Raw genomic sequence first — 12,944 nt, 5'->3', positions numbered from 1 at the left:
TTGGAGTTATTCTCCGTCCTCCTAGATCTAGAAATGCCTTATGTTGTACACAACCTTTCCCTTCTGTACCTTTTCTCCTTTCCCTGCCTCTAGGTCTTTGAGGATTATGTGTGTAGCTCTCTGTTATTCAGCTACTTAACTCTTTCCTTTCCAGGTTCTTCTGGTTCTTTTAACCTCCCAAATTCTGGGGACATGTTCATGAACATGCAGAGTCTGAATGGGGATTCTTACCAAGGGTCCCAAGTCGGAGCCAATGTGCAATCACAGGTAGGAGAAATGCCCCAGCTGGGGCCTTTCTAGCAGGGTAGGGTTTGGGCTCAAAACTCCTGACTCTCAACCCGTGGAAGTGGTCTGCACACCGTGCAGACCCTGTGCTGGGTGCTTCCGGACGTTACCATCTGCCCCAACATTTAATTTAATGAGAAGTCAAGTGAACAGTGGCTTTGGATGATTCAAACCTGATAAACTTTGTGAATGCATTCGGCTCTGGCTTGAGCTCATGGAGAGGGGTTGGGTGCATATTACTTTCGTGACAAAATAGAACAGAAAAATTGTGTGTGCCAGTGTGTGTATGCTTTTAAAATATATTACTCTGTTTCATTTCTGTATTTATTTTTTTAAGTCAGAATACAGAAACCTGAGTTCTTAAAGTATATTCCAGGTTCACCTCTTTTTCTCATCCTCTTACTGGAAAGCAGCTACTTGTTTTTATGCACGTGGGAGTGTGTGCGTGTGTGAGAGGGTGAGCCAGTATACATATTTATAAGTAGTTTCACCCACAGCCATGCTCATTTGGCTGGTGTAGATGCAAAGTTTGCATGGCCATGAAGATGTTGTTGTTTGGCTGGCATGAAAAACAAAGATGTGCGAGTTTAAATATGCAAAGAATTGTTGAAATTCTGCCAGTCACATTTGATTGATAAATTTGTCTTTCATTCAAGATGCTAAACCCTCGTGGCACACATGATTCAAATTGTTTCCTTTTGTAAGTCATGATGTTTTAATAGATTTGGGATGATGAATTTTGTTTTGTCTCACTTCTAGGTGGATACCCTCCGTCATGTTATCAATCAGACGGGAGGCTACAGTGATGGCCTTGGAGGAAACTCACTGTACAGTCCACATAATTTAAATGTGAGTACTCTGGGGAACCAGATTTGAAGAGCTGTAGGAACAGCATCAGGTAAACAGTGGCTAATAAATAAATTAATGGCCATTTTACTTGGCTTCTCATCTTTTTGGCAGGTGGGGAAGGCAGCATTTTTAGTGTACTTTTATTTTATGAACCTAAGCACTGATGTTACCTTCATGCCGTTAGAAGTCCTCACAGAGGCCCAGGGTGGCTGGCATTCTGTCATCAATAGAGACTTAAGCATCAGCCCATTAAGATGCTATCTCCCACTGGCCGTGCTGTGTTCCAGGGAGATGGTGAAAAACAGGTCATTTATCTTAGACTCGAGCAGCAGGAAAAATTCCCAAACACAGCTCAGGTGAAGGGGAGGAGGGCCCCAGACAGATCAACAAACCAAGCTAAACAAAGACTCCTGTTCTTAAGAGTAACTTGCTGTATTGTCAATGTGGGATGCAAAACACCTCCAGCATTTTCCACGGCCTCTCAGTTAAGTACGGAGGAAATAATTTTAACTTTAGTAACCAATTGACCAGAACTTCACTTTTCCCCCCGCCTGACATGGATGGAAAATGGCAAACTCACAGCACCTAAAGGGGAGCTGCGGGGACTGGGTCCCCAGGGTGGAGTGGTGGACAGAATCTGGTACTCCAGACTAGGGAGGAAACGAACTGCCCGACACATGGTAGTAGAGTCAGAAAGAAAACAGACAGAAGTCTCCCTTTTTGAGGCCTAGCTTTCTATGAGAGTAAATATTAATGATTTAAAAAGTGATTGAGGATGTTCAATTGTAAAAGGAAAACAGGACCATTAAATACTCAAATCTTCTACATTTGAAATGTCAAATCTTTCTTTTTGGGTTTATAAATAACTCGTAATAACCCACAACAAACCATATAAAAAGCCTTTTAGTTGCGTTTCCCCTTTTTCATTTAAGTGTTTTGAAATGCTTCAGAGAATGTGCGATATCCTTATCAACATGATAAAATATGAAACTGTGATTGCCTGCAGCATTTTACAGACATGAATTCCATCTTCGCTGATGAGGCTTGATAAGGCGCTGTTGTATAATACAGTGCATAATCTCAAACCACCAGAGTAAGGATTAATTTATTTTGAAAAAAAGAATGCTTGCTGACAACCTCTCCTCCAGCTGCCACGCTGGGTAAAAATATTGTACATTTGTTGTTTATAAATTTGGATAAAAGAGGAATGATGTTTACTTCAGATGGAATATCTTTAGACTTGTATCTGTGTAAGAGATTTTCTTTTTCTAAGTATATTTTCATACCTGAGTGGTGAGAACAGCTTACCTATTAGATAGAGGAGAGGATTTCTTCAAGTCCACACAAACACACACGCGCTTGTCACCATCCAACCTGCACAGCTGAGGCTTTGAAGATCAACCGCCATAGCTTTATTTTTTTTCCTAACCTGGATTTGATACACCTAAAGCCTGGAAAATCCTTCTGCCTTCGGCTCTGGTCATCTCTGTGTGGTTCTTTGGTCCCTCTCTCTCCCCCCTCCCCACCATTTCTCTGTGGACGTAGAGGGAGGAAAGGTGCTTTATATGCAGGACTGTGCAGTTAAGCCGAAGACAGGGTTCCCTAAGAACAGCACATTGGGAGAAGGAAAAATTCCCAGCCCAAGGCTGGGCGAGGAATCTCAGTAGCCTAGCAGCGCAGGCCTAAAAAGAAGATATTTTGGATGGACTCGTAGAACAAGTTGCAGACGGATGTGAGGGAGTCAGGGGGACCTTCTGCCCCTCACTGGCACTGGTGTGGGAGGTATAGGTCTGGGGGCAGCACAGCACGAGGCTGGTCTGTGCCGCAGGCACTGGGTGGCAGAGAGCTCACCCTCGCCTTCTCTCCAGAAAGGCCCGCCCCGTCACTTCCACTCAGTGTTCCCCAACTCACAAGCCCAGCACCTCCCTCTTCTTGACTGACATAAAAATATGTAGCGACAAGCTGTCTGCCACAGCAGAAATCTGATCAGACATTGATTTCAGCAATTGCCTCTATAGGCCAAGACATAAGGCAAATTTGTTTCTGAGCACTGTTACTGCGGATGCAGGTCTGAGGCAGGAAGGGCCAGTGGCATGTGAAGAGCGGTAGCAACATCCCGAATAGGAGCCCCAGTTACAGATAATTGGAATCCAGATTTGAATAGTGTGTGCTCCTCCACAGTTCATGCATTTTCATTCTGCAAGATCCTATTTGGAGGGAAATTCTGGCCTTCATTTTCAAGGGTTATAGTAGCTGGCTGTCAGTCTTGTATAGAAAAGGGGCCTGGGGGTGGATGGGCTTCTTCTCTATGGAAACGAGGATTAAGCTGGGTTGAAGTTTATACTTTGTGGAGCCCAAGGTCTTGCCAGAGCATTGCATTGAGCTTCTCCACTGCGCGCTTCTTATAAGATTTTTCTTCAAGTCACTTGATTTTTATCAGCAAATCAAAGGCCGAGCTTCGTGCCAGCTTGAGACCAGCTGAAGCCCTCCTTCAGCGTGCTGATTTATTGCCAAGTCTTTACTTGGTAGGATGGATTTGTTTTACATGCATTTAATCCCACTTTAACACATGCTTCAAACTCCTGCCAAAGTGGGTTTAGAAAATACATTTTGCTAATGCATCTTTGCTCTCATGTTGTCATCGGGGTATTTTCAATTGGGGAGGAGAATTAATATGTAGACGTGCACCCGTTGAACTGTGCTTTTCCTTTCAGGCTAATGGAGGCTGGCAGGACGCAACAACTCCATCTTCTGTGACTTCTCCTACAGAAGGCCCAGGAAGTGTGCACTCTGATACCTCTAACTAATCTCTGGCAACACTTTTCCCTGAGCTGACATGCCTTGATAAGTGCATTCAGAGCAATAGGAGGAAAAGGAAAGCGTTTTTGTAGCCCACCATCTACAGCTTTACTGTAAAACCTTGTCTTATTAGAGAGCTTGGTAAATCTGTTTTTTAAGGAATCATAATCATTTGTATTTATACTTAAAAACACACAATGTTAAAAAAGCACTTTATCCAATTAGGCCAAGATTTAACATTGTTGACAGTCCTATAGCTATTTTATCATAATTTATTATCAATATTTTACATTAATGGTTTCTCACTTGCCAATTACTTGGCCTTAAGGGTAAAAAGTACAATATATGCTAAACCTCAATCGCTAAAGCAGATACAAAGACTCACCTCACCTAAATTGAACTTCTTGCATATTTCCATTGCAGACTTTGATTGTCCTTCTTTCATATCACTAATGGAGTTGGAATAAAGGAGCTGTTTGGCTACCTGTTAATGATGGTTGTGTTTAAGGATCTTCCTCGTCACACTTGGGTTTCGATCTCTTATGTTATAATTAGATCAGAGACCAGTAGCATCTTTTCTCTCTCTGAAAGCACCAGTGCCCAGAGTCTGCTCGGTAATTAAATTATGGATCCAGACTGTTTTGAGAGCTGAAGATACTTGCTGCTGATAGAGATGACCACGAGATCCGTCTGGGGTTTTATGGTGTGCACTGGGTGCTGCACAGACTTGTCAAGGTTTGCTACGTCCTCTGGGCATTCGCAAAGGCCCTGTTCTCTGGAGTGTTGTATATAGTGTAGCAAAAGAGTATTTATACATCTCACCAATCAAAACAGCTTTATTACCTCATGCGAACTCATACAAACCAATAGAATTTCAACATGTTCTGTAGCTTAGAGTGCTCACTTACTACCTCTGAACAATACTCACGCTGTAGTTTGTCTCTTTCTTATCTTTTTGCATCTTGTAATTTACTCTTTGTTTCCCTTCATAAAATGTAATGTACATTGTAATCTTTTAAAAGAAAAATCAGGGTTGCATTTGCAACTTTTAAAAAACCAAGAGTGGAAACATTGGGTCTTAAATTAACACAGGATCAGTAAAACTGTTGTAAATACTGAGAAACATTTTGAATGTTATTCATCTTGTTACTAATCCATGCAAAAAAAAAAAAAGCGATGACTAATTGTGATGCATTCAGATTTCAGTATTCAGTACTGTATATTTCACCCTGTGTAATGGGGCCCCCTCTCCTTTCTCTCTTTTTGTATTGTATGCGATTCTGAAACTGATTGAGTCATGAAAATAATTTGTGGCGGTGATTCTAATGTATTAAAAACGTTTCGTGTTCCTTTCTAACTGGATTACACCCTGGATTGAAAAAGTCTTCCTCGTGGTAGTTATATGTAGTTTCAAACATGAATAAACTTTTTGCTTTCATGATTAAATGTTGATGCAGTTTCTTACCCCACCTGGTGAGCCAGTCAGTGCAGGCAGAGGAGAAGGCCTGCCCAGAAGTCAGTCTGAGCATGTAAACGTGTGGCCTGTCAGAGAGGGACTCAGAAACCAAGGTGAGGCTGAGAGTGGCTAACTACACTTTCTGCAGGCTCCCAGCCAGTTCCTGGACCACCGTCACATGTCCTCACTTGATACTTACGCTCTAAGAATACCACAAGGAAAATATCATCCCCATTTTCACAGATTAGGAAACTGAAGTTCATAAAAATAGATGCCACAAGGTGAAAGACCTAGGACAACAAGGGCCACGCTTGGAACCCAGGTCTGTGTGTGTCCTTGGAGCTGACACTCTCCTGACTTAATGATGCATCCAGCATCTGTTGGATGGAAAGACCTGTTTGATAATTTTAAAATAATTATCAGTCTTGTCATATTCACTTCCTTGCTTTCATAACTTCTGTGAGATGCGGGTTAAGAACAAGCAAAAGTTTGTCCCAAAAGAGTGAGCTTCCAAGGCCATAAAAAAACCAAAAAGCCACAACTTCTCATAACATACCTTTGAAAACTAAACTTCTAAAATGTAAGACCAACTAGAAATCCTTTAACCAGATTAAACATTGTTTTTGTTTTATTCACATTGTCAGCAACTCCATGTATTTACATGTACATCTGTCGCAAATATCTAAATCTTTGTAATAAAAGAAGTCAATAGCAGGTAATTGGCCTGTTTACTATATCTCCAGGAAATTGACTCACAGGAAATCAGATTAATGTTAATCAGTTGCAGCAAATTGTCTCTGATAAATACAACTGTTTTACTATTTCAGTTTGTAAAACAAGGTCTAGGGCCACCATTCCCATTAATCCTGAGGCAGTTACACTTTACAAAATAGATTGCCCTCCAAAGCTGTCCTCCCTCACAAGGGCTCTCAGCCTGCCTGTAGGAATCTCTCCCATGGCTAAGTAGTTACTTGCGTGATTCAATTAGCTTATGGGTCAGCCTTTCTTATCTTTGTACATAAAACAATCGCTATGCTATGTGGTTTTGCAAAAATATCCTGTGGAAACCAGACACACATGCACACACAGATACATCTTTAAAGTCCAGAAACACACACTTCCTAAGAACCATCTCAGGTCTCCTCTCAGGCCAGCCTACTGAGAGAAGCACATACCGGTGTTTGCTGGAAATTCACACGATGCATCTTTCCATTTAGGGAAAGATGTGAATATAAGGCTTTATTCAGAGGAGGTCTCAAAAAAAACAGTAATTCCTTTCCTAAAAGCTAATTTGGGAGGCCCTTGTATATAATCCCCTTCTGCTCTTCAGTACCTCTCTAGCAGAGGCCAGTGGCACCCTCACTTCATAGATAAGGAAACTGAGGCATGGCTTGGACCCCAAGGCTCTTAGGTCTCCCTCTAATTGGGTGAAATGTGTTGATTTGACAGATTTTCACCAGGTACCCTTTCTGGGGCAAGCAATAGGTTAGGATCTAGACGCGAGCACAATGAAATCAGGCCCTAGACCTCAGGAGGCTAAGATCCTGGGCCTGGGCCTTATTCAGAAAGCAGTGTGAGGGTGCTGGAGAGGCTGATAGGGTTTTTTTTCTTTGTTTTACATTTTTTAAAAATAAATTTACTTTTGTCTGCATTGGGTCTTTGTTACTGTGTGTGGGCTTTCTCTAGTTGCGGCGAGCAGGGGCTACTCTTCGATGTGGTGCGGCCTTTTCATTGCGGTGGCTTCTCTTGTTGCAGAGCACAGGCTCTAGGCACAAGGGCTTCACTAGTTGTGGCACACGGGCTTCAGTAGTTGTGGCTCGCAGGCTCTAGAGCGCAGGCTCAGTAGTTGTGGCACACGGGCTTTGTTGCTCCACAGCATGTGGGATCTTCCCAGACCAGAGATGGAACCCGTGTCCCCTGCTTTGCCAGGCGGATTCTTAACCACTGCACCAGCAGGGAAGTCCCGAGGCTGGTAGGTTTCTGAACCCCGAGACTGGAAAAGTGAGGCTCCCACACCCTGTTCACAAGGTCAAAGAATATAACAGCAGGAAACCACCTGGAACACCCAGTTGCAGGCTAAAGGGCCTGTCTACGCATCCAGTTAGATGCACAAGGGCACATGTGTGCTTCTATGACACTATGTTGTTACCGAACCAAACTTGGGTCCACTGACCTGTGCACAGTAAGGCCAATCTACTGACACCGGGCTGTGATGAAGGGAAGTGCAGCGTTTATTGCAGGGCGCCAAGCAAGGAGTTCAGGACAGCTAGTGCTCAAAAAGCCCCAACTCCCCAGCGGGTTTCAGCAAAGCATTTTTAAAGGCCAGGTGAGGGAGGGGTATCCCAGGGTAAGGGATCAACTCATGCGCAATCCTCCGATTGGTTGATGGTGAGGTAACAGGGTGGTGTCACGGGTTAACATTATCAATCCTTAGGCTCCAGCAGGTGTGGGAGCTACGTGCTCATGATCGTCAAGTAGTTAATTTCTTCCATTTGACAGTGGTTTTAGCATCTGTGAAACAACTCAGGAAATGTGTGTCAGATACTGTTCTCTAGGTCCTTCAGCGAGGAGCTACAGCAGAGGCTGTGAGGAGGAGTCTGTCCCGGCAAGACCCCACAGGGTCCTGCTTGGTTACACTTTCAGGACTTTCTGGAGCCCAAGTGCCTGAGAAGCTACACGTTGGACAGGAGGTACTCGGGCAGCATGGGAGCCTCTGAGGACAGTGGACCAGGCAGCCTTGCAAACTAGGTTAGAACTTGTCTGTAGCCCTGACCCAGGTGGCAGCCTGGTGCCAGTCCCTGGCCAGAAGCCGAGGAGGGCAGGGCAGGGTTCGAGAGCAGCACCCTCCCTGCGTGGAAAAGGTGACCTGGGGCTAAGTCTTCCATGTGGGGAGGTGTTTGGGGTGTAAAGTATGCATTGGTGCCGCGGGAAAGGGACCTTCTCCAGGCTGACAGCTACAGCTCACGAGCATCTCCTGTGAACAGCCCTCAGCCAGGTGCTTTCTATGTTATTTAACGCCTGTGGAGCCCCATGTCATGGGTGCTATTATCCCATCTTCAGTTGGGGAACCTGGGGCTCAAGGAGATGACATCACCTGTCCAGGATCTCCCACAGAGCTGGTGTTTGCCCTGGGAAGGCCCCATGTGACACTTTCAGCAACCACTTGTAGTGGGACAGAAAGAGGCTCCTGTGAGCTTGCAGTGGATAAAAGGGAACGTCCGGTGTAAGGTCCCTTTCTGGGGCGACGTGACCAGGGGAATCATCCCCTGCCCCCCAGATCCTTAGTGCTTGCAGCCCTCCTACCTCTGTCTCCATTGCCTGGGCCACCAGAGTATGTGTGTCCTGTGGTGTGGACAGGACGTGTGTCACAGACTGTGTGTGGTCCTTTCCACGTCTATGGATCACAAGGTTGGGTGTGAGGGACAGGAAGAGCCCTCTACTTGGGCTGGGCTGGGCCTTGCACCGTAACTAAAGGAGGCAAACAGACCCGGGAAGGTAGCTGTCGCGATGCATGGGAAGAGCTGAGCACAAGGCTGGGGCACGCCCCTTAAACGTACCTGTGCCCCGTGGGTGCCGTTCCAAGTCCCAGGCTGCGTGCAGCTTAGCCCTGGCTCCTGGCCCTTCAGCCCACTGCCCACACGGCCCACTCTGGGTTCGAGCAGATCCCACCCCCAGGCACAGATTTGAATCCTGCCTCTGCCTCCGCCCAGCTGTGTGACCTTGGGTGAGGGACTTAACCTCCCTGAGCCTCAGTTTCCTCATTCTCTCTTCTCAGAACATCCTTCTGTACCTGTCTCCTTGGTGAATGCCTGTCCTTTATGGCTGAGCCCAGACTACTGTGTCCTCCTATGGAGCCAGGCCCTTCCTTCTCCCTCGTGTAGTGCTTTATCTCCCCCGCTGGACGTCCAAGCAGAGACCTACAGGAGGAGAATGAGGAAGACAAAGAGTGAGTTGCGGGGTAGGGGATAGAGGATCAGAGGAGGGAGGACCAAGCAAGGGGAAGAGTGTGTGCAAAGGCCAGGGGGCATGGCGAGCGGAAATGTCAGAGGTGCCACCGTGGAGGCTTGCTCCCTCCCTTCCCAGGATCTCTCCAAATCCTCACAGCAGCCTCATGAGGAAGGTTCTATCATTCTCTTCACTTTACAGATGAGGAAACTGAAGCTACTTGGCCAAATACACATGGAGATGGAACGTGAGTCCGGGTGTGTCTGAAACCAAAACCCACATTTTCTGCTCTTTGTGCCTGGCTGTCTTGTCAGGGTCTCTTTCTTGTCATGCTGGGCAGGCTCACTGTTGGTGAGCCTAAGGCGGGAACTGGGCAGAGAAGGGGACAGATGCCAGCCCTTCCCCCCAGTCAGAGCCATTGGCTCTTCTCCCCAGTGGCCGGGGATCCCAGGGACCCCGTCGGGAGGCTGCTGTGTCCACAGGCACTTCAGGCCAATAAACAGCCTGCAACACATCCCCCCCTAGGCCTGGGGACCCAGCCCCATGTACAGCAGGACCATCATCCCCCAGCCCTGATGACTCAGCAGTCACAGACTCAGCTGTCATGCACGGAGCCTGCTTCCAGCTGGGCCCCACCAAGTGCATTGCCGGGAGCTACACCGCCCAGCCAAGTGGGTACTAGCCCCATCACAGAGACAAAAACAGATGTCCAGGGGTTCTACGTGGCCCCATGGCTAGGAAAGCGCCGTGACTTAGCACTCATGAATGGATGCTTCTAGTGAGACCACCCGGGTGGAATCTGGGCTCTGCCTCGCACTGGCTGTGTGTCCTTGGGCAAGTCCTGTAACCTCTCTGTGCCTGTTTCCTTTGCTGTCAAGCACCTACCTCCCAGCATCGTAGGGAGGATCAAGTGAGTCGGTACAGGTGAAGTGTCCTGCATGTAGCAGGGGCTGAGGTCAGCTGCTCTTATTACTTATTAGTCCACAACTTGCCCTGTGCTGATGATTTGCACTCAAATTCCAGGTTGCATCCCCCTTCACTCACTGTTAGTAAAACCCAGGTCTTCTGCCACCAGGTTGGTTCATCGCCTTCAAAGCAGCATGAGGTGGTGCGAAGAGTCAGGCCGAGTTCTTCCATCTTCCAGCTGTGTGTGACCTTGGGCATGTCACTGCCTTCTCTGTGTGGCCTCAGTTTCCTCATCTATGAAATGGGGAGAATTTGTTCCTACCTTCCTAGTAGGGATGTTGTAAAGATTAATGAGTTGATGCACTCATGATGCCTGGCCCATGGGATGGGGTGGGTTCCCTTCTCATCGTTGTTACTGTTACACAGTACCCCAGATCACAAGGGGATGCCTGGTCTCTGGCTCCTCTGGCTGGAATGATTACCTCCAGTCAGCAGAGAGGTGGCCAGGGGGTATCAGCTGCTTAGGGTCCTGGGTGGGATTCGGTCTCTTCAATCTACCTACTCCGGCCTGCTCCCTCCCAGGCCTCAAGGCAGGACTAAGGCCTTGGCCTCACCTCTCACCACCATGGCAGGAGATAATAAAAGGCTGATTCTCTTTTCCTGGTAAAATTTCAGCAGAAAGTGTACGCATCATTAAATATGGAAATCCAGAATTTTATTAGCAATCTGCTAGATCTGAACTGACGCCAATTAAACAAAAAAGATATCATTTATAAAAAGGCAGAGTTCAACTTGTATTAAATATGAAATGCAATTTTCTCCTGGTTTTGATTTATTACTGGTGGTCCATTGTTCAAAGAAGCATGTTATACTTCAATAGAGAAATATTGTTTATTCATTAATATTTTAAAACGGGCTTATTGCTGTGCATGGCCCTCACCGAATGAAACTTATGATTTAAAACATGAATTAATAAACACATTTGAAAGTGTTAGACGAGATCACAACCTCTCATTTTTCATTTTCCTGGGAGCATATTAAATTTTTATAATTCTGCATCTACAGTTTTTTCTTTTAAATAAAGATGCAGATTCTGAATTACTCTGCTAATTTCAGGTAACCAGGAGCAAAAAGCAATATTGTGGGGACCCATGTCAAGATCATAGAATCCTCTAGAAGACACTCAGGTTTATTTTTGTAATATTCATAAATCAAAATAAATGAGCTTTGTGTGGGAGGCAATGTTCATGTGCATGAGGATGCTGGCTGAAGCGGACCCATGCATCGGGCCCGTCTGTGTGTACAGGTGGGTTTAACGTGTCAGTGTTCACGGGCACATGCGTGAGTGTGTCCACCGAAACACACACACAGCAGACTAGATGTTTGAGTGTGGGCAGTCTCAATGCATTTCAACTGTTTGGTTCGACGGGCAACCGCTGTTCATTGAGCACCTACTATGTGCCAGGCACCACGCTAGTTACTGAGGGAGAGGTGGTTACAGGACGATCTCCCTGCCTTTCTCCTTCTACACACCTCCCTGAGTGGTCTCCCCACCAGGCGCTGGGGCTGCTGAGTTCCCCACAGTTCCCCAACACCAAAAATGATGCCTTCTGGATGGTGAACTCTTGCGAAATATGTGTTGATGTGTGGATAAACCGGAAGCTTAGGGAAGGGAGAGATGTTTATGGGCTGGAGGTGGGAAAGGGCTTCTGCAGAGATGAGTTGAATTAGGCTGGGAGAAAGGCACAGGCTGGATGGGGGACTGTGGGGGAAGTGGAGGTCCAGGTAAGACAGAAGAGAGGGCACCTCCTGAGGACAGTGAGTGACTGCCCGAGCCCCCGCTGAGTCCTCCCAAACGCCCTATGGGACATGAACTGTCACTGCCCCCTTTCACAGAGGAAGAAGCAGAGATCTAAGAGGGAAGAAAGTTGCCTTTGGGTCCAGGTTGAGGTCCACACCCTTCTCTAAAGAGGTTAGACAGGGGAAGTAAAGTTGGCAAAATAGCGTAGTGGGATCGTGTTGTACCAACGTGTGGGGGAAGGCGGGGATTTGGGGAGCCTTGGGGAAGCCACTTACAGAAGGAAGAACGGTTGGTGGTGGAGAATCAGCCCTTCCCCACAAGCACTGGCTCAGGGGAAGTGGAGGCACAGGAAGGTCACTAAGGTACCCTGGGAAAAGCGCTGCCCTGCTCCCTCTAGTACAGACACGCGGGAGTTTCTCTGGAGTGGACCTGCTGGCATTGAGTATATGCTTTACTAGGGAAGGCCAAATTCTTTTCCAAAGGGGTTGTAACGATTTACACTTCCACGTTCTTGCCAAAGTTTGGTATTTCAAATTTTTTCGCAGCCTGCTGGTTTGATGATGTCATGTCATTGTGACTTTAATGTGAATCTTCATGCTTACTCTTGAGGTTGCGCCACTTTTCATGAGTGTTTACTGTAATTTGAGTCTTCTGTGAAGTGCCTGTTGAAGCTGTTTACCCATTTTTGTATGCTTGTCTTTTTCTTACTGATTTGTAGGGTGTTTTAATGAACAGTAGTACAATGCTTAATTTTAATGAATAATTAACTAACTTTTTTCCTTTTTAGTTACAGTTTTTTGTGTATGGTGTGAGGTAGGGAGTCTAATCGTCCCAATATCATTTACTGAAAAGTTTCTCTTTTCCCCAATGATCTGCATTGTCATCTCCATCCCGCATCAAGTG

General features: G+C 46.2%; 1 protein-coding gene across 2 annotated transcripts in view; it reads left to right on the top strand.

The window, feature by feature from the left end:
- PBX3 (PBX homeobox 3) overlaps window positions 1-5,366 on the top strand; it is a 231,861-nt gene extending 226,495 nt beyond the window's left edge. Inside the window, exons 7-9 of one of the 2 annotated variants that reach the window (XM_030858658.2) lie at window positions 155-267; window positions 1,045-1,134; window positions 3,849-5,366. In XM_030858658.2, coding sequence (XP_030714518.1) covers window positions 155-267; window positions 1,045-1,134; window positions 3,849-3,941 — 296 coding nt within the window. In that variant the 3' untranslated portion in view covers window positions 3,942-5,366. The remainder of the gene's footprint in view (window positions 1-154; window positions 268-1,044; window positions 1,135-3,848) is intronic. The other variant, XM_030858661.2, reaches the window with a different exon arrangement.
- The last annotated feature ends 7,578 nt before the right edge of the window (window positions 5,367-12,944 follow it).

The sequence above is a fragment of the Globicephala melas genome, chromosome 6, assembly GCF_963455315.2.
Source record: "Globicephala melas chromosome 6, mGloMel1.2, whole genome shotgun sequence".
Classification (NCBI taxonomy): Eukaryota; Metazoa; Chordata; class Mammalia; order Artiodactyla; family Delphinidae; genus Globicephala; species Globicephala melas.
Note: the sequence above shows the minus strand (reverse complement) of the source record. Positions and strands in the feature narration are given on the sequence as shown.